The sequence below is a fragment of the Manis pentadactyla genome, chromosome X (genome assembly GCF_030020395.1).
Source record: "Manis pentadactyla isolate mManPen7 chromosome X, mManPen7.hap1, whole genome shotgun sequence".
Classification (NCBI taxonomy): Eukaryota; Metazoa; Chordata; class Mammalia; order Pholidota; family Manidae; genus Manis; species Manis pentadactyla.
Window position 1 is genome coordinate 92,773,797 of NC_080038.1, and position 27,258 is coordinate 92,801,054.

Here is a 27,258-nt window from a genome sequence, read left to right on the forward strand (position 1 = left end):
GAGTTTTTATTGTTTGAAAATACATACAAGACAGAGAACTATAGGGCAACCATTTTGTTCATCCTTTTGCTTCTTATAAAGAGAATTTCTGTATCTGTCTCATACCACTGCCTAACTGTGACTGGTGAGAGGGAGAGAGGGAAAGCACAGTAGGAAGGTGAAAAGGCATTTATTTGGCTCTTGGCTGGAGCAAACCTTGAAATGCTCACAGTGTAGTCACCACTAAGAGTTAGGCAATCTGGACAAGTATTACTGGCATATTTTAGGTTACTATAAAATTAAAATAATTTTGGGATAACCAGATATCAATTGGAAATCAATGTTATTTCTTAATTAACTAATCCAAACACTGTGGAAGTGATCTTGTACATGCTCAGATTAAATTACCTTTGTACTACCCCAAGAGATGTATATATCCAACTTATTATACTTGGAAGAACAAATTATTGGATAAATGCCATTAGCCATTAGAATTGATGAGGGTGAATGTTCTTATTTGCCTTCTGAGCTGGCATTGAACAATACAGTAGGTCCTGAGAGTGAGACAATGGGTAATAAGTGAATGATGGAAGTCAAGGTAAGAGAGGCTGAAGACATGATAATAAAATGCAAATATACGTTAATAAGTAAAAATTCCTTCCTTTTATATTTTAATGTTATATATGTATTTTAAAATGATTGGTCTAAAGATCATACATAAAGAAAAACATTGAAAAGGCCACATATTTGTTATGATTATTTCCTGCCAGTTTGAAACCTTAAAATGGACTCCGTGTGAGGTTATTTGAAAAATTAATATTGCAATACAGATTTAGCAGTTTGTCTCCCATACCAACTAAGATACTTCTCAGCTTGACAAGATAGGCGTTTGGCCATATTTGCCCATGCTTTGAAAAGACTGTGACAGTTCTAAACAAGTATATGCATACTCTGTCCACAACTTTCTGATTTTGACAAAGATGCCGAGATATTTATTTAACTGAAATGTTATGCTTTATCTTTTTAAAATGTAACCATTGAGTCTAATAAATTTCTTAGACATAAATTAATAGACCTGATTCTGAATATATATTCATGAATTTAAAATTTCTAAAAATTAAGCACCTGTAAGTATGCATGTCAAAAGCTGAAGTTTTAAATCACCCATAACATGCTAAAGTATGAGCAGAATTCTGTCTATTTGTATTTTCCTTTCCATTGCTGGCCGTGTGCATTAAGAAAAAAAAAATTACACTTGTACAATTTTGTGTCTGGAAAAATTAGGTGGGCTTTTGTTGTTATTTTGTGTGTCTCTATATATGTATTATCTCCACAGAGGTCATAAGATACAGATCAATTTCCTTTAGAAGATGCACCTTTAATTTTCCCTAAGCACCTAATGTTTTTAGTATTTTAGGATTTAGGAATTCAGGTAATTTGTAATTTCCTTATTATTTGGAATATCCAGCATACTCTGAAAACAATGCACTTTGTGAATGTATAACATCCTACTCCCAAGTTAAGGCCTCTTGAGAAAGTTAACCTCCCCTTTATTCCTGTACAGCTACAAACCCTACTTAAGATAAATTGCCCTTGAGGTTTTTGTTGCTTTTGTTCTTACAGCTTGTCCTTGAATTGTGTCCTTTCAACCTTGTAGTGCTTAAAAGTGGTGTATCAGCATGATAATGAAAAGTTTTAAATATTTCACCTGTGTGGGATAAAGCATTACCAGAAGTTCTAAAAGAAATAACTGTGACCCCTTGAACTGTCAACATCATGCCTCCGTTTTGAGCCTTGAGACTATTATTTCTTTTAAGTTGTTCTTATCATTGGGATGTAAACAGTTGTTAAAACTGTAGCACAAAAAAGGTTCAATATGGGCATGATTGATTAACTGCAATGTTTTTGTTTTTCCTTAGTCAGTAAAACAATAAGGATTAAATTATTCTGTAATTACCTTAATATCCTCCACAGCCTTTTCATAAACCTATTTGCAAAAAAATACTTATTTATTTGAAACAGAGTAATCCTTAAAACTAAAAACCCCAAATCAGTATGAACATCAATGGACAAACCCATCAGTAACTGATTTGTAACTGCTTTAAGACATTTGTTGCCTTAGTATTATATTTTACGTGGTAGGATTAAATAATCTATAAACATTAATTGTATTTTTTTTCTGCTTGTTTACTGATAGAAGAAAAACAGGAAGGTAATTTCCATTAGCTTATATTTACAGGATTAAAACATCCAATAGAATGAGAAAAGTTAATACTTTATGCCATATTTATCCTTTGTTTTTAAGTAAATCCTTGATTTCATGTAGCCTACTCTAGTATGGTAGTTATATTAAAGAAAACACTTAGATCTCATATGTTTTTCTTTGTCCTATATTTGAAAGAATTTTATCATTCTAACGGCAGCATCTCTTGCCTAGTGTCTCTAAAAGGGAAATACAATATGTAAGCAAACAAATAAAATTTGTCTTATCATCACAATTGTGTTGTCTGATTCTGTTTATAAATCAGCATGAGGAGTTTTCAGTTATTATTTTTTGATGGCTCATGAAAATAAAGGAGGATGAAATATGCTTATTCTTTTACATTAATTTGCATCAGTGATGTTAGAATAAATATAACCTTACAAATGAATCCGTCTTTCAATAATCTATTTCTGTGATAAAGACCAGAATTCTGATACCATTAACTTAGATTATTATTATCAATACCTAAATAAATGTTATTTTCTCCTACTTTTCATTTTGCCATAATAATGTAGACATTGGTAAAATATAGACTAAAATTTAATTTTTCTATTTTTTTGGTCACCTTTCTCACTTGTCAAATATGGAGTTCATTAAATTCCAGATTATTGTTACTAGACCACGTTAGGAACTTACCCCAAACTTTAAAAAAAAAAATTTAAATTAGTTACAACGAATTGAGTTCATTTATTTATTCATTTCACTTGTTTAAGAAAAAAGTTGATTTTTACATTACTGAAAAATAGTAAAAAAATGTGTTGTTCTTTTATTCCAGATCAGAGATACTAAATCAGCCGATCAAAAAACAACCCTTTTACATTTTATTGCTGAAATTTGTGAGGAAAAGTACCGGGATATCCTGAAATTTCCTGAAGAACTGGAACATGTAGAGAGTGCAAGCAAAGGTAATTGATTTGTAACTGCTTTAAGACATTTCTTGCCTTAGTATTATATTTTACATGGTAGGATTAAATAATCTGTAAACATTAATTGTATTTTTTTCTGTTTGTTTACTGATATAGAAAAGCAGGAAGATAATTTCCATTAGCTTATATTTGATAGCAGAGTAATTTTAATGACCTTCTTTTGACTCTGTTTATTTTTTTTAATACTGCTAGGTTATTGAAACTTTTATATCTCTGGTCAGGTAGTATGTTCACTCATTGATTTCATAAACACTTCAGTGTATATTGTTTGCAAAGGAAACATACTATGGGACTTTTGGTGAAATCAAAATGGTTGTCAGACAATTCTTGCTAGAATGTGTTTAAAATCTAGAAGGTAAAAAAAGACATGTACAAATACTTTATATGAGAAGCGCTACACAAAAAGATAATAACTGTAATTTAGATGAGAAAGAACTTTTGAATGAGTAGATAAGAGAAGGCTTTGTGGAAGAAGCCAAAAGGGTGAAGCATGAGGACAGGATTTTTACAGACATGGAAAAGGGGCTTGCTTTCCAGAGAGCAAACGATATGAGCAAAGGCACAGTGGCAGCAGAGATCAGGGTAGGTAAAAGAATAGTTGAACTCTAAGACTGGAGCACTAAGGCAGCCATCTCAAGAAATTTCAGTCGTGCTAAGCAGTTTAGTCTTGATGTTGTAGGCAGCAGGGTCTGACTGAAGGACTAGAACAGGCAAAATGTGGCACTGAGGGTTAGGAAAGGAGGAACAACAATCTCTCCAAGATTTAATTCTAGCTAATTAGCTTTGTTGGTTAGTGAGTATGTTATACTCTTGCAGGAAGTTGAAAAGTGAAAGAAAGGAGGAAGGATCAAGGAAACATTTTTTGAGGGTGAGATTATGTAAGTGGAGAAGTACATTTTACCGCTCAGATAAGGAAAGTAAGCCATAAATCTTATATTTAAAATTGCACTGTAGTAATTCCATTTCTCTATAACTCTGAGGGCTTTCAGTAAGGACTCAAAAGCATATACGTTTCCCAAGTTTATTACAAACCATATAAACCTGTTAATGTCCTTTGAAGGGGGAAAAAAGTGTCTATAAAACCCAGAATATTGTTTGTATAATATTGTTCAGCAGTCATTTTGGCTGGTCAGTCAAATCCTCAACATATTTCTTTAATTTAATCCAATGTATCTCATTTTGTGGTCCAAGGACAGAATAACACTAGGATACAAACTATGTCTCCATAGTACTATTTATTTTCTTTCCCTTTTATAAAAAAGGACTTTATAATATGATGGAAGATTGTACTCACTACCACTATAATAGCAGCTTTCTGGAAGTTGCTTTTCTAAAGAACTTCTATATCTTGGCCCTTGGATTTAAAAACATACCTTTGTGACTGGAAACTTAATTACTAACGTGTAACAAATGTGGAATAATAGCAAGTTAGAAATGTGTATTATAATTTGAAACAGGAAACATGTCACAAACAAGACTAATTCTGAAATTAGGTCAATTCGGTGCTATTACTACTTTTTGATTGCCCTCTTATATGTTCAAAATGCAGATTCAATTTCAGAAAGATTTTGAGAGCAAGGATATCAAGAATATGCTTAAATACAATGATGTCAATATTTTGATAATAGATTTGATCATTATACTGAGGATACTTTACACAAATATATCTGATAAACAGATTTTTAGTCAAAATAATCCAGAACAGTGTAATGAAATCTGAAATGATGCTTATATCAGCATTGATTTTTAGGTCTAAATACCTTTATTTATTTATTTATATTTTTTATAGTAATATCTTTTTTTTTGGTACCATTAATATACAATCTCATGAGCAACTTTGTGGTTACTAGATTCCCCCCATTATCAAGTCCCTACCACATACCCATTACAGTCCCTGTTCAACAGCATAGTAAGATGCTATAGAGTCACTCACTACTTGTCTTCTCTGTGCTATACTGCCTTCCCTATGTGCCCCCTGCTACATTATGTGCTAATCCTAATGCCTCTTATTCTCCTTATCCCTCCCTTCCCACCCAGTCTCCCCAGTCCTTTTCCGTTTGGTAACTGGTAGTCCATTCTTGGGTTCTGTGAGTCTGCTGCTGTTTTGCTCCTTCAGTTTTTGCTTTGTTCTTATGCTCCACAGATGAGTGAAAACATTTGGTACTTATCTTTCTCTGCCTGGCTTATTTCACTGAGCATAATACCCTCTAGCTCCATCCATATTGTTGCAAATGGTAGGATTTGTTTTCTTCTTACGGCTGAATAATATTCTATTGTGATATATATGTGCCACATCTTCTTTATCCATTCATCTACTGATGGACACTTAGGTTGCTTCCATTTTTTGGTATTATAAGTAGTGCTGTGATAAACATAGGGGTGCGTATGTCTTTTTGAAACTGGGCTCCTGCATTCTTAGGGTATATTCCTAGGAGTGGAATTCCTGGGTCAAATGGTGTTTCTATTTTTAGTTTTTTGAGGAACCTCCATACTGATTTCCACAGTGGTTGAACTAGTTTACATTCTCACCAGCAGTGTAGGAGGGTTCCCTTTTCTCCACATCCTCGCCAGCATTTGTTGTTCCTATTCTTTTCTATGTTGGTCATCCTAACTGGTGTGAGGTGATATCCCATTGTGGTTTTCAGGTCTAAATACCTTTTTATATCTCTATCATTTATGTCTATATCATTATTGTGTCAAACATGCTTTGAGCCACTACTGCTACTGATGAAGGTAGCCTATAGAGCACACCTTTTTGAGTTACATATTATAAAGTTCTAATCTTAGCTCTGTTACTTATTAGTTCTATAATCTTGAGCTAGTAATTTAAATTTATAAATTTTTGTTTCCTCATCTATGAAATGGGAATGATAGTAATAGTAAGATTAATTGAGTTAACATATTCAAAGCATCCAGTAAAATTCACATAGTGAATATTGCAGCTGTTGCTATACCACTATCTTCAGTAGTAGTAGTAGTAGTAGTAGTAGTAGTAGTAGTAGTAGTAGAAATTATTGATATACTGCTATGAAAGCTAAAGTGTTGTGATTTATTTTGTTAGAAAGGAATGATGATAAGGATGCCTATAGGTCCCCCAGTCTCAGCTAAGTTTGTATTGTATTCAGTTCTATTTGTGTGTTTCCTGTGTCTGGGCTTTTGGTAAATCCTTCTATATTTTTCTTTTACAATATCACTGACTTCTTTCTCCCTTTCCATTTCAAGAGCAAAATCTCTGTTGTTATTTTGATTATTTCTGCTTTTGTGTATTCTTCCTGCCAGTGTATTCAAAAGACTGTTGCCAGAAATCCTCTTCCTTCCTGTCTCACAGTTTGGGCTGCAGCAATCCCATTCTCAAGTTATTTAACTAGTTCTATTTCTTTCCCTATGAAATTCAGAGTTCTCAACTCAAAAAGTTCTTAAGTACATTCCACCTGCTTGCATCCTTCTTTCATTTCCTCCTAGATCTCATTTCAGTGTGCCCAGACATATTTTCTCTTGAGCTGTTTTTATTCCTTTCTAATAATCCTGTCTCTGTGTATGATTTCATGCTGCATCCCATGCCTGGAAATCTCACCTGCCCTGTCCTCTAAGACAACTGACTATTACTTGTCAAATTACTGTTCAAAATCCACTTCCCCTTTTTTTCTTTTTTTAATGTTTGAATTCAATCTGCAGGAAAAAAAAAAACAAAAACCAAATGTGGTGAAAGGGCAAGCCAATTACCTCTTATTTATAGTTACTTTTCCTTGGTATTTGAGTCTAACTTGTCTTGTTTGCTTAATATATATTTCAGTCCTGTATGAGTCACATTCTGTCACCTCTACTACTGTGTATAGCATATATATATATATTCACAGTCAACCAGCAAAATACTAATAGATCAACACTATATAATTCACTTTATTTGATGATGGATTATCTCCTTGTAAGATGATCACCTTCAAAAATAAAAAAGCACCTTTCTTTTTAAACAAGAGGGATATAGATAAGATGAAACTAATTTGGTTAATGATTATATTATATAATTCATATTTAAGGAACAATTTATGACTGCTAATACTTTTTTTTTTTGTATTATTAGAACCTGAGTACCTATTTTGATAGAGTAAAAATATTTTCTGTCTGGTATAGCAAATAAGTTTATTTCAGTTCAGCACTAGAGTTATAGGCTTCAAATTAACTGACCAAAAAAAAAAAAATACCTTGAAGTGAATGGAAAACTGAAGGCAGGAAATATGTGGGATCCACAGAAAAATTTATTTTATAATTTTCTTTACTCCTTGTAAAGCTAAGCTTCTAAAATTGTATGCGTCTTGGAAGATACAAAGCTGTGGTATAAACTTAGCATATTTTCCTAGAGCTCTGTAATTCAAAGATATTGTGGGAAAACACATGATTTTTACATTAAAACCAATATATGTTATGGAGTAGAATGCAAAATCCACATGTATTTTTTAAATAAAACAGATGACTTCAAGGAAATTTAACACGTGGAGCAGATCCCTAAGGGCGTGTTTTCAATCTTCTCTTCCATTAGGGGTCTTTGGGTGGGAAAAGTTTATGAAACATGGCTGGAAAAATTATAGAATGGTTTTGTTTTGGTTTGGTTTCACTTATTTACTTATCTGTTTAGTTATTACTGCAGGGATGAGGGAGGCAAGTAAGCAGGGTAAGGGAGGGAAGTACCCAACTTCCTTCAAAACAGGTGTCATAGCCCTGATGAAGTTCAGAATCAAACAGCACAATGTAATTTTATTACCAGTGAAATTAATAAAATAATTTATAAAATAATTGCTGTGGTCATTTTATTCCAGGTTAAATTACAAATCTCCAGGTGATTCTCATTCGTGTTTGACATCCCAGTGAGTCTTTAGAGAAGGAAAAATAAATGGTTGCTATAGAGACTCTGATGCCTTTAAAATGTTGAAAACACTTTTGATAAGCCACAATTACCTTGTCCCCCATGATTGATTTTAAAAATTATATATGTAAATATATAATTATTTAGTAGATACATATATGCATATGTTTTATATATATGTATAAAAAAAACATTGCTGGTTCACTAGACTAGTGTTTTATAAATTCCTCATTGTTTTTCCCCCTGTGGCTGCAACTTTAACTTTCAGCTTTGAGGATTTTTACAGTTTGATTTAGAACTCCAGTTTTTTATAGGTAGCCTTCCAGGATTAAACCAAAGGGGTTAGTAAAGTTTAGTTGAAACTATTCCATTCAACAGGGAAAAATTATATTAATGTATTTAAAGGCACTGTTAATCCTAAGTTTTTATGTAAAGCTGAAATGGGTTTCAGTTCAGTTAAATGTGTGCCATCCTACAAAATAAAAGCTAGTGAAATGTCCTATAAGCAGTGTTAATTTCTTATGAATTAATTTAATTATTGTAAGTTTTGATGGCCCTACCTTTTGCTATCTTCCATCTTTCCATGTCATGTTACTAACTCTGATTAGATGTGCATCTACATGACTTCACAGGATTAATAATGGTGAAAGTTCAGATTACAGGAAATATTGTAGGGAAAAAATCTATAAACAAAGAAGAAATAAAAAGTAAAGTGACAGAGTAAAAAATGTTGGGGGAACAAAAACAACCAAAACGTTTTCTGAAACTCCAGAGCTGGCAGAAGCTTTAGAGATCATGTCCCTGCTAAAAGGGATCCAGGGTGGCATTTAGTTCAGATTCATCATTTTATAGTTGTAGAAACTGAGGTCCAGAATGATGAAGGAATTGCCCAAGATCACACAGCTGGGTGGCAGAGTCCATGAAGGTTTGCAGACCTTGTCTAGACTTATTTTACTGCATATATTTCAGCTCTATTTTTGCTTCCTCTGTGGTCTTAAATATACAACAGAGATTCAAGCTCACATATTGGAAAACACATAGAAAGTAAATGCTGACCAAATAAAAGATTTACTGGAGTGTAAATGCTCCTTTCTCTCCGTAGTGTTCCACAGACTCTCTCGCTCCATTTTGACAGAATTACCCTGTCCTTTCTCTGTATCACAGTAACAATTTAACCTTATTTGTAATACAGCACACGCCATATTTTCATATTTTGCTTAATGGTCTGCTTCTCTCTGTACCTCCTAGATTGAGTTATTCAGTGGCAAGGAATATGCCCCATTTGCCCGTATATTCTCAGTGCTCACATTGCCTCTCAGAGAGAAGTAAATGCTCAATAAATGTGTATTAAATTGAATTACTGCTTTTCATTTTGGTACAGCAGGTATATTTCAAAATAAGACATTGTAGGATGTTGACAAACAGAGAAGAGCTACATGAAAATTACTGTTTACTATAAATGCAAGAGGAGAAACAAGATAAGTTAGAATAAAGAGGACGCTGGGACTTAGCAGTATTTCCTGGTCCATATTTTACTTCTTTCAAGGAGAGAGTTACAATTGGACAATCGAGCTAATAGTGGAGAGGATCTAAACTTATGGAGGCCACCAAACCATAAAGGTTTATGGTGAACAGTAAGGATTAAAAGTCTCACAGGAACTAATGGCAGCCAACTGTCTCAATGTAATATCTATCTAACTGCTGAAACTTCTTTTATTCTAACACCTGATGAAAATTACTCTCATATTGTCTACTGTTAGTTTTATGGAAAAAATCTTTGAGTATGGAACAAAATCCTACTGTTTCTAGAGCATTTAATATACAGTGATTCACAGGACTCAAGATATGAAAAAGTATTAAACTGTAGGATTTCCTAGCAGATTTAAACTTCTAGTTTTAGTCTAACTTTTTAGAAGCACAGTGTAATAATATACTAGTATAACAAAATGTCAAAATTGACCTTACTTATATGTTAGCAGTCTGAGTAAAACTGAGTACACATCAGACCACTGCATCATTTTAATAAAAAAGATGAATTGTTCGTTTAGCTTCCTTTAGACTTTTTCGTGTATACTTTTAAAGTATCATAAATAATTGTTGCTGAATGAATTACATTCTATCCTACTGATAACATAAACATTTTCTAAAATTTAGGGGAATATTAAGTTTTAGGGGATTAAATTCATAAATTTTCCAGTTTGTTATATGTCTTTCTTCCCTACTCTCACCAAATCACCCCTATTTTTTCTAATGTAGTGATTTCTTTAAAATAATAGAAACAATGAGAGGTCCAAAGCATGCATAGGAAATGTATTTTCAACCTAAAATGTCAAAAGAACTTAGGAAAGAAAGCCCTGTGTTCTTGCTGGTCAGTACTCTAGTCATTACCAAGCAGTGTTTTCAATTTATAACATATAAACCCTCTAATTAATCTTCATTTCTAGAGGAAACTATGTATTGAAAATATTAATATCTTCAGGTAGCAGTGAAAGGAGACAGAGTCCATGGCCATTTAGATTTGAGTAAAATGTCTCAAGATAAATCAGCAAATTTTTATAGACATATAGGCACTTGTCAGGGTTTCTTGGCTTTTGCATCTCAGAATCTTTTTCTTCTAGAGAATTGAATGCATGGCTTGTGTGTTTTACACCAGTCTCTGAGCCTAACCTTCTGTACTTTTTCCAAATTGAAATGCTACCCCCTTCTCTCAGCCCTTTTGAGCCCTATGTATCTTTTTGAAGGCCCAGCTTACATCTTGTCCCACCGTAAAGACTTGCCCAGCTGTTTTGGCATTCATTGTTTTCATTTCCCTCCTCTACCATAGTATTTATTTGAAATTCTTAGTTTGGTATTTGACCCTATACTCCTTTGCATTATAATGTAAGGGTTTCCATGTTTATGGCTGCATCCCAGCATGGTGCTCTCTGAAATCATGTATGATTTCACTAGTCTGCTTTCTCTGGGCAAAATCTAACACAATATTGGCAAAGTAAATTCAGGTCAGTGAATGTTTATTAGACATTAACCTGATCCTAGCTGCTATCTTTATTTAACCTGACAGTGAAACTTTCTGGGTATTAAATTTGCTAAAGTATATTTGCAGATATTTAATTTCAACTTCTTACACATTAAGCAATAAGTAGAAAACCAGGTCCTCAAAAGTACTCTTTAATAGTGCTCTTTTAAGGCAAAACTGACCTATAGTGCAAGATGGTCACTAAAATGGTTACTCTTAGGGTGGATTAATGACTCAAAGAGGGACTGTTTGAGGGCTTCTGGTGTGCTGGTCATGTTCTGTTTCTTGATCTGGATCCTGGTTACAGCGGTGTTTAGTTTGTGAAAATTCATTCAGCTGGTCACCTATGTGCACAATGTACATATGCTTCAAAAAGCATTTTTAAAAAAGCCAGTCATTCAAGTTTTTGAAATATATAATGACTTACGAAAAGACTTGGGAAAGGTTAAAAGGTCCACATGTTTTTATCTGTGCTTAGTTATAATGATTGCATTGTATAAATACCTGCTGTCAGAGTTGATCTGACGCTATTATAAATAATTAGTATTTTTCAGTAACGTGTATGTCACTTAAGAATTTAATCAAAGTGTCTTTTAGTCTAATAGTGGATTGGTGAATTCAATATTTAAAAAAAAAGAAAAATCCCATCAAGCACATTATATACCATGTAAACATTCTGAGTGTTCTTTCCATAGTTGTTATCAATAATATGCTGTCTTGTATATTATTGAATCCTTGCATGTCCTGAGCACATCCTGAGTTAAATTTTCACCACTAACCTGTCACTGCTGTCATTGTTATCACTGTGTCTTTACTTCAATGTTAGGAAATAGCATATGTAGTAATATTGCTCAGTTTTATCTCATTGTGGATTTAAGCTCCTTAGTTAAAAAGTGAAAATTCACATATCAAGTGTTATAATTTGACTCCTGAAGTAAAACACAAGGACACGTTTGATTCAAGGAGGGTAAACGATTGATGTTAAGTGGTAATGTCAAGATAGAGAGGGGAGAGAAAGGGAAAAGGAAACGCTGGCAGAAATAAAGAAGGAACCAGCTGTCTGCTGCCACAGCAGAGTCATAAGTAAGAAGTAGCTTATACCCTGAGTGGGGTTTCTGTTATACCACGAGGGAAAATCAGTGGAATCTGGTGATCAACTTGGTTACCATTACTGCAGTTTTCACCACTACCAGTTCTTCTGATGGATTCATCAGTAAGGATGAGCCTGCTTTAGGGACATAGGCGCTGAGGACTTCAGTAAAGAACAGTACCAGAGACAACTAAGCAGTTGCCTCTATTTTCCACTTTGTATGTATTTCAAACATGGCTTGAACACAGAACCGAGTCATAGGGAACTACTCTGCTGGTGTGATTTCTGGAATTTAACTGGAGTCTTTGTCTAGAATTTGAAGTCTCCAAGTTGATGAAGTAAATTTGTTAACAGCAAATATGGTATTACTTGTATCAATTTTATATTGACTCCACTTTTAATTCCTTAACAGTATTTCCATGTTAAACAGAATGAAATTGGCATTTTTATTAGGAGATAATTGAAATAGTAAGGAAAACCCCCCTGACTCCTACTGGAAGGTAGTGGCTCAGTGGCAAAGGATTCTGATATAGTCATGTCTGAAGGAATGCCTGCTAGAAGTAGTATGTCCAAGGATGGGGATCATAATGTATACATTCTAGTTTCAACTTTGTTACTACCTACTTGTTGGATTATAGTTTGGATTTATGACCTCTCAGTGCCTGTTTCCTCATTTGTACAATAATATTTCTTAATTTGAAAAAATAGAGATGTTCATATTGACCATACTTATCCCTCCAAGTGATTATGATAATAAAAGTAGATACTCAATGTAGAAATGCCTTAGGAGAAAACTTATATATAAATGGTTTATTGTTCAAGCTAGCAAACATGAAGATGTTAATTCTAGATGATTTTGATCAGGTTTTTTATGTCTGCTTGGTTCTGCTGTAAAAATGAAGGTAAAAATTTACTTGTTAAATCATAAAACTTTCTGAAATAATATATGGTGTCATTAATTTTATTTTCTTTACATTTTTTATATTTTTTAATGGAGATTCTTTATATGCTCTTTTATTTTTCTATCTTGTAGTTTTTTAGAAATAAGACTAAAAATATGATCACAAAGTTTCATCTTATTTTGGATGGCATCTCTCTATCTTTGATGGAAGAATCATTGTTCCACATTTAAGAGTTGATCATAAAATTTCTAATATTCTATTTTGTTCAGATATCTTTGTCCTTAGTATGTATAAACATGGAAGAAAAAAAGCATACAGTTTTAATTGAATATTCTAAGTAATTAATAGTAAGTGTTTAGGTGAAAATAAAAAAGGCATGAATTTAAAATATTACTATAAAAACTAATAAAAATGATAATAAAGCATTTCTTTTAAATGTGTTTTAAATATATAGATTCTGCTTCTATTTGGTACAGAAAACCCAAGGCTAATGTTTATGGTAGCTATTGCTTCTTCACTTAATTATGCACTTTTTTCTAATATCTAATAGTGGTAATAATAATCACTACCATTTATAGAGCGCTTACTAAGTGCCAGGCACAGTATTAAGAATGGTTTTATAGAAAATGAGATGAGTCTCAGAAACATTAAGCAAAGTGCTCAAGGTCACACAATAAGAGCTAAGATTTTGTCTACTTCTATATGCCTTGTTTTTTTTTTACTATAACAACACCGACAGTAATATCAAAAACACAGTTGAAAAAGATATAAATTATGATTTTTTAAATAAATTTAAGATAAACTGAGAAAGCAATATAAACCTTGGTAAATTCTTTTAATGGTAACACTAATTATTATAATTAGAAACACCCAGTGAAGTCAAACAGCTGCAAACATTAGTTTAACTCTAATAGTACAGTAAACTGTTAAATATATAAAAGTGATGTTAGAATTTAGGGTTTCATCCAGTTGATTATTTGTCCTATGTATCCATGGAAAACAGTAATACACCTTCTGATGGTGAACAAAGAATAAATATAAGTATCTCCATTGCCCACCCTTCTTGAGGGACATGGTCATCAATTACACACATTTATTTAACTCCAATACTGTAAGGATTTGCTGTCCCTGAATTGCACATTTTTATTCCTTGTGTTAAATATGTCACTTTTCTTTAGTTAGCTATTCCCTGGAAGCATGGGCATGCTTTAAATTAATTTGTGCATTTATTCATGTATTTTTTACTATTAGAAACCACACTAAATAGGTGTTCTTCAAAGGAAAATGAATTATCTCAAACATTTCCATTAGTTACCTCAGTTGATATCCCAGCTTACTTAGAATTCCATTAGAAATGATTCTAATACTTAAATGGGCAAATGGCACATGGACAGAACATTCTCAGAAGAAAAACATACCCAAAATATTCATCCTCATCTCTACTGGAAGAAATGCACATAAAACAATAAGATACAAGTTTTCAGCTTTTGAATTAGCAAAGGTTGAAAACAAACTATGTCATATACTTTGTGCTGATATGGGTGGTGTAGGGGATAGTTATGTATATGATCTGTGTTCAAGATGATTGCAACTTTTTGGAGAGCAAAATATATCAAGAGCCTCAAACTAACTGCAAACCTTTAATTTGTCTTAAGAAGATGAGCAGAAATGGGCACCAAGATTTATGCATGAAAATTTCATTGTAACATTTTGTATAACAATGGATAAATAGAAATATCCCAAATAGTAAGAATTAGGAAAAATACTAAAATGAATCATAGGACATACATATAATATAATATATTTTAAATAAAATCAATCCTTCAATGAACATTAATGATGTGGTGAATGCAAATACTATAATAAATAAAACAATATGTAGTAAGAACCAAATTTTATCAATCATAATACTTAACAGTGACATTGGCTGTCGGTAGTATTTTTGTATTTTCTATGTCTTCTATGTGGTCTATACAATTGCTTATTATTATTTGCAGTGGTTATGTTCTATAAAATCAGCACAAACACTTGAGTTAGTGAATACTGAACCATTGCCTTGGGGAAATGTTGTTGCAAATGACATGATTTCCTTCTCTTTTAAGGCTGCATAATATAATATTCCATTATATATGTATAAATATGTGCTATATATATAGTTACATACATAAATATATCCATTCATCTGTCAGTGGACATTTAGGTTGTTTCCTTGTCTTGGCTACTGTGAATAATGCTGCAGTGGACATGCGGGTACAGATATGTCTATGAGATAGTGATTTCATTTCCTTCAGCAATATACCTAGAATGGGAATTACTGGATCATATAGTAGTACTTTTTTTGGCCTTTTTTGAGGAACCCCCATACTATTTTTGAGGAATCTCCATAGTGGCTGTACCAATTTACATTCCCACCAACAGTGTACAGTTGTTCCCTTTTATCCAGATCCTCACCAACATGTTTCTTCTTCTCTTTTGGATAGTGGCCATGCTAATTGGTGTGAGGTGATATCTCTTGTGGTTTTGATTTGCATTTTCCCGAAGATTAGTGGTGTTGAGCACCTGTTCGTATGTGACTGGCCATTTGTATGTCTTCTTTGGGAAAATGTCTATTCAGGCTGTTTGACCCTTTTTTAAATGAGTAGTTTACTTTTTTGCTATTGAGTTGTGTGAGTTCCTTATATATTTTATATGTGAACCCCTTATCAGATATGTCTCTTGCAAACACTTTCTCCTATTTTATAAGTTCCCTTTTCATTTTGTTGTTTACTTTCCTGTGCAGGAGCTTTTTAGTTTGATGTGGTCCCACCTGTTTGTTTTTGCTTTTGTTGCCTGTATCAAATCCAAAAAATCATAGCCAGGACCAATGTCAAAGTTTTCCCCTATGTTTTTTTCTGAGTTTTATGGTTTCAACTCCTTACTATATATTTTAATATTAAAAATCCCTTCAGCATCTAGTCAGAATATCTACTTGTAACCAGCAGCTTGTTTTTGTTTTCTTTTTAGGGAAGACTGATGTGTGTGTCTGTATTTTGATTGTATTTGCAAGCTCTGAAATTAATCAGTCTGAAGGCAATTAAAGCAAGCAGGTGATTTCAGGAAATGGATGCAGTTTGAACATAGGTACAGATCAAATAGAAGGTTTACAAGGGTTTTGTGATAATACTAGTATAACATCTTCCAAGGCCTGCCACCATTGGCATGTGACAATGAGCATCAAATTTCAAATGCTTTTGTATCACTAACAGTGAAGTTAGACAACTGTTCTTCCTGAGAACAGTGAGCCTAACATCAGCGCAGCTAATTGTTTTACATGAGAAATACTATTTACCAAAATAAAGACAAGAAAGGTGAAATTCTAATAAATTCCATGTGCATGTAGATAACCATTTTATCTTGAATTACATTTGGTCCAACACCAGAAGCATTACCTGGTTTATGTGGTCCTCTTCTACAAAGGATTACATGAAATTGATCACTGACATTTTAATTCTTCTATCTTTATGACTGTTTTACAAAGGCAGCAATGTAGGTTACAGAATTCTTCACACTGTCATGTCTTTAACATGTAAACAAACAGATGTGGAATTAACACCCAAAAAGAAACGTATTTCTTAGCCTTGAGGGCTTCTCTTTTAATGATTTACAAGCACAACTTCAACTGTTCCATTATTCAATCAAATCTTACTTTATAATAATATCAAGTCCTGTATGATCTGGATTCCCTCTTTTTAGTAGCTAAGGAGCTATAGCAGTGAGACTGGAAAGGAGAGATTTTGGAAAAATGCAGGACTTAAAATTTATCTTTTGGCTTTGGGGTGTGATGTGAGTGGTAGATGAGGAAACCACCAATGGGGAGAAAGGTTGCAGAAGCAGCAGGAATAGTATTTGTATGCAGATATTACCCATAAGCAATATATGTGAGAATTTGAAATTACCTGTATTATTTTTCTAAACATTATGATTCCCTGAACGGATTTCACTTCGAACAGTCTCATATCTCTCACACTCCAAAGTAAAATAAGAGTTCTAGAATTAGCTGTAATTTCAGATTCAATGTCATCAATTAAGTTTAGAAGGAAGTATATAGAATAGAAGTGTTTATTCTGCCTGATCACAATTCAGAATAAGTGTATAGCATGGTCAAACAGTTAGCATACTTATGTTTTATATTCTGTCTGTATTTCTGTTCTCAGAACTAATTATTTATCTAAGATTTACTGTCATTTAAAGTAGCTAATGCATAAAAATGTATGCTGAGCCTTGCTGTGATATTAAAGGCTTGTGAAGTTCAAATATTTTGCAAAATATAATTTAATTTTCCATGGGTGTTAATCATGGCAGAAATCGCCTCCCTCTAAATACAGTATTTTACAAAGTAAATCACATTCACAATTTATTGTATATGAGAAGAAATGTGTATCTATAAACAGCCTTTTTTTCTTGCTCCTCTAACACCCATAATCATTTAGTCATCTTCATTCTATGCTTTACTCTTGTCTTCCACAGTCTTAAAACAATAGGAAATGATTATGATTAATGAAGCTACTTGCAAGATGATGTTTAGGACCAAATTCATGTTGAAATGTTATAATGTTTAAATTATAAGCAAATATCTGAGATTGGAGGAAACAAAGAGCTCCATCTCCCATAAGTAATTTCCAGATTCAGCTAGAAACAGTTAATACAAGTAAAATTGATTCTACATTATTCTCCAGGTTCTTGCATTCTCAGTTTCTGCCAGCCGGAGTTGAGGGAGTATCTGTGGACAATAGCAGCAACTCTGTCCCTTGTCAGCACTGTCCTCTTCAGCAGTGATTGCTGCCACCCATCCAAATGTGCAGTGTGCATGGGCTGGGAGTGTGCAAGTACTGGAACACCTTAATTGAAAAATAGTGACTGTCACTGTTGCTTTTGCTAGAGCTTTGTGACTCGTGCTTGATTTCCTCTGATTTTTTTTTTATCATTATTTGCATGAAAGGAAAAAGAAATCACTCCTTTGACATTCAGTGGAAAAATAAAGTGCTAATTAAACTGTTGTGCAACAGTATTACCTTCTTTAGTTTTACACTGGCAGTCTTAATGCAGAGTCACTGTAACAGGCTTGCAAATCAGAATTTGCTTGGCCTTTTCTTATTTCCCTGAATTTACCGAACAAGTTCATTCCCAGGGATATTGAAAATGCAAAGCAAGGCCAAACAGAAATAATATTTATTTCATGAAAGTTTCATTGGTACTCTCACTAGCTGAATATAAAGGGGAAAAATGTTTCACAGGTAGTTATATGAGATATTACTACATACAGATTTTTAGATTAGAAACAAAATGCGGAGGTCTGAAAAGCCACCATGTATTGCTTTGAAAGAAATACAGAATTGTATGGATTTTAAATGTGTTGAAAAATGACTTAAATGTACTGAGCTGTTCACAGCCCTTGGCTTTTACTTTTTATGTGAGTTATATCTGAACAAGAATTTTATTATAGTCAGTGTTGTTCATGCTGCTATAGTTAAGGTTGTCAGCATTTTCATTACAACCCCACTATTTCAGTTGGGGTTCATAACTCACCTTTAGAAGTCACCCTGGGTTTAAAAGTTGGCATATGCATTTTCAACCTGTAGCATTGGGTATGAGTGTGATTCAACATGTAGTAAACATTCAAATTAACATATACTACTTTTTATGCCGTGGAATATTTAAATGGATTCATATACTGTAGTTCCTTAATTATAGAAACTGTCTGACAAATGTTAGCTCTGTAAATATAACTGATTGACAGAGTTAAACAAAACTTTTTTTCAATCTAATTAGTCCTTATAGCCAAGAAACTCGGAGCTTCTCTTGGAGCCATGAGCCAAAATACTTTGTGTTTCCAACTGAGTAATGGCTTGTAAAAGTACTCCATGATGTATCAACACTACAGCCAAACAACTGGTTAATTCTGTCCAAAGATTAGTGAGTGCCATGGGGATTGAAAGGTTAAACCGACAGTTTGAGTTTTTTACATATTTTCATAGCCACATATGCAGGTACCTAACAGATTTTTTTAAATGGAAATGTATTTCTTTTGAATTAATCACAGTTTTCTGGCTATAATATTTCCTGGTGATAAGAACTAAAATACAATAGAAGAGTTAGTAAACACATAAAGATTAAAGACAAACATAACAAGAATAATCTAAATTACCCTTAATCCTTCAAACCAGGAACAGTCACTGATTACATGTTGGTTTATATCCTTCAAGTCTTTGTGCACACCCACAGGTACAGATTTCAAAACTGCTCTCATAAACTGAATTACAATCTGATTTTTTTTTCTATGCAAGAGAGCACAAATTTTTCACTAAACATTTTCTAACGCATAATTTCCCTGGCTGCACAGTATTCCACTGCATGGGGGTACTTACATTTTTTCACCTATAGTTGTAGATTTTGAAATCCATTTAATAAATTAATCTTACTTAAAATTAAAATCTGGTGAAACCTTTCAGAACCTAGAGTTTGTTCTGGATTTTGGTCTTGTTTGCTTTCAGCCATTTTCACGGTACCCTAGTTACCACATCCTAAATATTATTACCAATTCATAATTGCTTATTGGAAAAAATACTAAAAATACAGAAATTATTATACATGGTTTACATAGTGATACCTACCAAATACTTAAATTCTATTGGTGTGCTGCTCTGGTATACATGGAACAGAATTTTTTAAAGTAATAAATTTTCAATCAAGGGAGTAATCATTTCCTTTGAATTCTTATTGATTTGAGGAGTTTTGAGGAGTTGCCAAGGGGGAAACTTTGTTACAAATAACATTTCTTCCTTGTTTGGTTTTTTTTTGGGGGGGTGTTCATCATAGGACAAGGATATTATTCAATATAAAGAGTTTCTTGGATCAGAAAGATCCGGGTTTGAATCTCAGCTCTGTGCTTCCTGGTTATGTGCATGATTTTAGGCAAGATGCATCACCTAGATGACCCATACTTTCCTCTCTCTTAAGATGTAGATAATAACTACCTTCTAATGTTGTTGTAAATATTAAATGGATTATTATACAAGTTTATTCATTTATTCAATTAATATTTATTGAGCATTTACTATACTTCAGGCAGTATGCTTAGGGATGTGACAGTGAACTACATAGATACAGTTTCTACCCTCATGGAGCTTATAGTCTAGTGGGTGATGCAGAAGACAAATGAAGAGATACATAAATATATACTTATGAATTGTGGTAAGTACTATAAAAGGAAATGATGGGTGCTTCTGTTTCAGGTTAGATGGGTTGATGAATGTGACATTCAGGATTTCCAGGTAGGGAGGGATAACAATGAACCCATGGCAAAAATCCTAAAAAGCAAGTGTGGTTAGAAAATAGTAGAGAAAGCAGAGAGTGGCATAAGATAAGGCTGGAAAGGTACACAGAGGTAGGTCATGGTAAACTGTGTGCCCAGCAAAGTGCCTGGCAGAGAGGTCTTCAATAAATACGTACATTTCCTTCCTTCTGGGCTTTACATATGAAGTAGTCTTGGCCAAGGGTTTTGGGGTCAAGTTACATGATTTCTTAGGTTATGTAAATGTTTCCTGTCCAATTTGGATTATTAGTATGATGATCTTAAATGAGGTCAGCTCTCCTCTGAGTTTTGTGTAGGTGCCTCTTTTTCTTTCCTTTAGCCCCTCTGCTCCACACCACCTCATCTACCCACAGAGCATGCAGATAACCTGCCTGTTTGTACTGCACAACTCTTTTTGGCTTTTTCATTCTGCTGTATTTCTGTCCCACCACCTCATTATGGGTATTTTCCTCTACCTGGATTAATCTTCTCTTTCTGATTATTTTGTAGCTCATGATTAGAGCTTGTGATATGAATAGTACAAATCAGTGAGAGGTCAATAAAACAGCAAGACTCATACATAAAACTTTCTCAAGATGGCAAATCTTTAAAACTAAACCTTTCTAGCAGAAAGGTTACCTACTCTCCATGGAACTAATAAATAAACCTTGAATAGACTTACTCCAGTAAAAATAGGTCTATTAAAATAGTCAGCTGACTTCATGCCTCAGATATCTTTGTATTAAGAGCAAGAGGAAAAAATTTAACAAGATTATAACAAAAAGGCATTAGTGAAAGTTGGTTCACAGATTAATAAACTACTCTGTTTCTTTAGGTAGAATAATAAAAGGCATTATGAAGGACAGCTTTATAGAGCATAGGTAGGAAGTTCATGTGCTTGAAGTGTAAGACTTCACAATTTGGGCATATGTTGTATGTGTGTCAATATGAATGCTTTTACTACTGTCAATAATTAATCCTAAAGTACCAAGTTTGGTTGGCCTTATCTTAAATAGTTGCCTCACAAGTTTTAAATGTTTTTTCCAAGTATAATTATCAGTAAGTTATGTTTAATATGCAAACATAGTGGTTAAAAAATAGGGAATATATATTTTCTGGTAATTGTTAATGTTTTCTTTACTGTTCTGGTGGATCTATTTTTTCTAGTATGATAGATCTTTAAAAAATTAGTTAAGAACATTTGGCATTTCAAAGTCCCTGCCAAATTCTTTTTATTAAATTTCCTCCTGTTGTAGAGAGGAAAAACTTTTTTGTTTTCTTCTCTGTCCTGCTAGGTTCTCTGTCTGGGGCCCTGTATATTAGTCTGACAAAGGACAGATTAACAACAGAAAAACAAACAGAAGTTCATTAAGATGTGATGTGCATACTCAAGAGAGTATTCAGTGATGGTAAATCAAGAGAATGGTTAAAATATGAGCTTACATAACCCTTAACAAAAGAACAATACATTTTGTAGAGCAATGAAAAGACAAAGGAAAAGGAACTTTGAGCTCCTAGGGGCAGAAAACTGTGTAAAGGAAAATAAATATATGGTGAAAATCAATGGATGCTAAAGGCTAGTTAGTAAGGTTTGTTATGTAGATTCCTCTCGTGTGATCTCTAGACTGAGTCTAGAGTTGTCTCAAGTGGTTAAGAATCATCCTGCCTTTTCTCCTTTTTAATTGCCCTCAACTCAAAATAGTCCTTTTGTTAAAGTGACACATTCTGGGGTGGTATATTCTACAACCTTTCACTGTCATGTATATTCTAGCACAGTATGGAAATGGGCAAGAAAGAGTGTTTATCCTTCCAATGCACACAAATTCCATCATTGTTTTATTTTGACTAAATCCTCCATATCTTTATGATCATTGATCAGGTTTTAATACAAATATGATATAGAGTTTAAAGACTGCCATTAGCCTGGTTTCCTGATGAACATTTCTTCTTAAGATTAGTAGTATTAAAATATGGGCAAAGAATATAATTCATAAATTAAGTGAACATTATCTACTGTGCATAATAATACTCTGTAATAGATACTGTAAGGTGACACAAAGAAGAGTGAGATTTGGTCTCTCCAGAGACCAATCTGGTATGACAGGTAGCTACATCTACTCCCCTATCCCCTGCCCCTCCACCCCAAAAAAAAACAGAAGGAGGATGCTAACCTTAATTGAGATCTTTCGTTGTAGCAGGTTGTAGTGGTAGATGTTTTTTACATATGTTAGCTCTTTTAAAATTTGTAACATTCCTGTGGAGTTTTCCTTTTTTTCAAGAGATTAACCAAACTCAGAAAGTTTAAGAAATTCACCTCAAAGTCACATAAACACAATGTGAAGGTTACGCCAATTTTCTAGAACTACAGGAAATACAGAGTCATATAATTACAGATTCTTAAAGCTGTAACATTGTGAAACCAAGTTCTAAGGCCATACGTTACCAGAACCACAACATTAAACTTCAAGTCATGTTGTCCTGAAATTCATATTACTCTGTGTAATACTGACTCTAGAATTTCGGTTAAGGTAGGAATTAATATGAACCAGAGTTGTCAGAGGAGATACCACTTAAACTTTGCTATGGATATATGTATTGGGCAGCAGAGAGAAATAAATGCATAGGCAGAGAGAACATTTTATCTGCAGATGACAGCGAAACAATTAGCTTCTGGGTCCAGTTAGGTCTAGTTAGATGATAGAACTATTATGTAGAACTTGAAAAGTTAAATTGAGTTTAGATTGATGCATTAAGACTATGTGGACTAACTCTAAGTAGGAGAGTAGTTTAATAAAAGTGTTTTTCTAGGAATATTATTCCAGCCCTGGAACCAAAATATCTTTAAAAGATGAGCAATAGATAGGTGTACATTCCATTTCACTCTTTCCCTGAAGTTCATCATTATCAATAAAGAAAACATGTCTTGTTACTATATTTCAGTTAAGAAGCAGCCAGAGTTTTAGGTTTATGTTGCATTTTTTCAATCTCCAGGACGCATGTTATTCTTCAGTTCTGTAACATTGCAGTCTCTTAATCTGCAACATTTTAAGATACATTTGCAACATTCTCATTTTGTCCCCCCAAGTTTAACCTTCCTTTCATAGTATGCCTCTCTTTATATCTCTTCTTAATACCCTTTCTTAAAATCTTCCTAATATTTCTTCTTAATGTTACCTTAATATAGTCAATTTCCTTAGAATTATTTTTCAATTCACTAATTATCTATTCAGCTATATCTAGTAAGCCTTGCAAGTCATCTGCTAAGAAGCAGTATAGTGTGGTAGTTATAAGCAAAGACACTGAAGCCAGACTTGCTAGATTCAAGTTCTTTCTCTGCCACTGACTAACTGGCTGATGTTGTGCTACATTCTTAACCTCTTTGTGCCACAGTTTTGTCATAAAATGAAGGTAAGAATACCATTTGCATCATAGCTTTATTTTTATTTTTTTATTTTTTGACTTTTTTTGAAGTATAGTTTACATACAATATTATATTGCTTTCAAGTATACAACATAGTGATTCAATAGTTATATACTTTATTAAATCCTCACCCCAACTAGTGTGGTTGCTATCTGTCAACATAGAAAGATGTTACAGAACTGTTCACTGTGTTCCCTATGATGTACTTTCATCCCTGTAACTAATTTATATTATGACTGAGATTTTTGTCCCTCTTTATCCCCTTCACCATCTTCACACACCTACCCCAAACCCTTTCCCATGGTAATCACTAGTCACTTCTCAGTGTCTATGAGTCTACTGCTATTTTGTTCATTTTGTTTTGTTTTTAGATTCCACATATAAGTGAAATCATGGTATTTGTCTTTCCCTTGTCTATTTCACTTAGCATAATACCCTGTAGCAGCTCTATCCATGTTGTCGCAAATGTCAGAATTTCTTTTTTATGGCTGAATAATATTCCAGTGTGTGTGTGTGTAGCACATCTTCTTTATTGACTTATCAATTGACATATACTTGGGTTGCTTCCATATCTTAGCTGTTGTAAATATTGTGGCAATAAACATAGGGGTGCAGATATCTTTTTGAACCAGGGATTTTGTTGCCTTTGGGTAAATTCCTAAAAGTAGAATTACTGGATAATATGGTATTTCTACTTTTAGTTGTTTGAGGAACCTCCATATTGCTTTCCAGAGTGATTGTCCCAATTCCATTCCCACCTGCAGTGTAGGAGGGTTCCCTTTTCTCCACATTCTTATCAACACTTGTTATTTTTTCTCTTTTGGATAGTGGCCATTCTAACTGCTTAGTAGGTAATACCTCTTGTGGTTTTGATTTGCATTTCCCTGATGATTAGCAATATGGAGCATCTTGTCATATGCCTGTTGGCCGTCTGTATTTCTTATTTGGAAAAATGTTTGTTCAGATCCTTTGCCCATTTTTTGATTGGATTATTTGGTTGTTTGGCGTTGAGTCACATGGGTCCTTTATATATTTTGAATGTTAACCCCTTATTGGATAAGTCATTCATAAATATATTCTCCCATACTGTAGGTTGCCTTTTTGTTTTGTTGATTGTGTTCTTTGCTGTACAGAAGCTTTTTAGTTTGATGTAGTCCCACTTGTTTATTTTTGCTTTTATCTTTCTTGCCCAAGGAGATATGCACAGAAAAAAATGGCTCATGCTTATGTTCAGGAGATTTTTGCCTATTTTCCACTAAGAGTTTTGTGCTTTCATGTCTTATATTTACATCTTCAATCCATTTTGAGTGTACTTTTGTGTATGGAGTTAGACCATAATCCAGTTTCATTCTCTTGCATATAGCTGCCCAGTTTTCCCAGTACCATTTATTGAAACACTGTCTTTTTTCCATTATATAGCCATGGCTTCTTTATCATATACTAATTGACAAGATGTGTGTGAGTTTATTTCTGGGCTCTCTATTTTGTTCCATTGATCTATGGGTCTGTTTTTATGCCAGTACCACACTGTTTTGATTTCTGTAGCTTTGTAGTATAACTTGAAATCAGGGAGCATAATACCCCCACCTTTGTTCTTCTTTCTTAAGATTGCTTTGGGTATTTGGGGTCCTTTTTGTAGTTCCATATAAATTTTAAGATTATTTGCTCTAGTTCATTGAAAAATGCCATTGGTATCTTGATTGCATTGACTATAAATTTATTTGGGCAGGATGGGCATTTTGACAGTATTAATTCTTCTTATCCATGTGTATGGGATAGATTTACATTTATTTGTGTCTTTAATTTCTTTCATTAGTGTCTCACAGTTTTCAGAGTACAGGTCTTCCATCTCCTTGGTCTGTTTTTTTCCTAGGAACTTTATTCTTTTTGATGTACTTTTAAATGGATTATTTTCCTGATTTATCTTGCTGCTGGTTTGTTGTTAGTATATACAAATGCAACAGATTCTTGTATATTGATTTTGTATCCTGTGACTTCATTGAATCCAATTACTAGTACTAATTACTAATAGCTCTTTGGTGGAGTCTTTATGGTTTTCTATATATAGTATCATGTCATCTACAAATAGTGACAGTCTTACTTCTTCCTTACCAATTTAGATGCCTTTTATCTCTTTTTCATGTCTATTTTGATGGCAAGGACTTCCAGTACTATGTTGAATAAAAGTGGTGAGAGTAGACATTCTTGTCTTGTTCCTTAACTTAAAGGAAAAGTTTTCAGGTTTTTGCCATTGAGTATGATGTTAGCTGTGGGTTTGTCATATATGGCCTTTATTATGTTTAATTATGTTCCCTCTATTCCCATTTTGTTGAGAGTTTTTATCATTAATGGATGTTGAATTTTGTCAAAGGCTTTTTCAGTATCTATTGAGATGATCACATGGCTTTTATCCTTCCTTTCGTTAATATGGTGTATCACATTGATTTTATAATATTGTACCATCCTTGCATCCCTGAAATAAATCTTGTGTGGTCATGATGGGTGATCGTTTTGATGTAGTTTTGAATTCAGTTTGCTAATATTTTGTTGAGGATTTTTTCATCTATATTCATCAGTGATATTGGTCTCTAATTTTCTTTTTTTGTAGTCTTTGTCTGATTTTGGTATTAGAGTGATACTGGCCTCATAGAATGAGTTTGAAAGTATTCCCTCCTTTATTTTTAAATACTTTAAGAAGAATGGGTATTACCTCATCTTTAAATGTTTGGTAGAATTTAGCTGTGAAGCCATCTGGTACTGGAATTTTGTTTGTTGGGAGTTTTTTGAGACCTGTTCAACTTTGTTACTGATAATTGATCTGTTCAGATTTTCTGTTTCTTCCTGGGTCATTCTTGGAAGGTTGTACTTTTCTGGCAATTTCCCCATTTCTTCAAAATTGGACAATTCATTGGTATATAATTTTTCATAGAATATTCTTATAATTTTTGAGTTTCTGTGGTGTCAATTGTAACTTCTCCTTTTTCATTTCTGATTTTATTTGTGTCCTTTCTCTCTCTCTCTTTTTGATATGTCTGGTTAAGGGTTTGTCTATTTTGTTTGTCTTCTTGAAGAACCATCTCTTCAGTGTGTTGATTTTTTTCTACTGTTTTATTAATCTATTTTTATTTCTGCTCTGATCTTTATTATGTCCCTCCTACTACCTTTTAGTTTCATATAGTATTTTTCTAGTTTCAGTTGTGAATTTAGCCTGTTTATTTCAGATTGTTCTTGTTTCTTGAGGTAGGCCTGTGTTGCTATATACTTCCCTCTTAGAACCACTTTTGAGGCAGCCCACATATTTTGAACTGTTGTGTTTCTGTTCTCATTTGTCTCCATGTATTTTTTTATTTCCTCTGGGATTTGTTCATTTATCCATTGATTATAGAAGCATGTTCTTTATCCTCCATGTGTTTGTTGGATTTTTGGTTTTCCATATGTAATTTATTTTTAGTTTCATACCATTGTTATCT

At 33.3% G+C, this 27,258-nt stretch overlaps 1 protein-coding gene across 6 annotated transcripts in view; it reads left to right on the forward strand.

Annotated features, from left to right (window-relative positions):
- The window catches only part of DIAPH2 (diaphanous related formin 2), a 953,825-nt gene that overhangs the window by 542,630 nt on the left and 383,937 nt on the right, over nt 1-27,258 (forward strand). For all 6 annotated transcript variants that reach the window (XM_036919628.2, XM_057495928.1, XM_036919627.2 and 3 more), the window contains one exon: nt 3,018-3,147. In XM_036919628.2, coding sequence (XP_036775523.2) covers nt 3,018-3,147 — 130 coding nt within the window. The remainder of the gene's footprint in view (nt 1-3,017; nt 3,148-27,258) is intronic.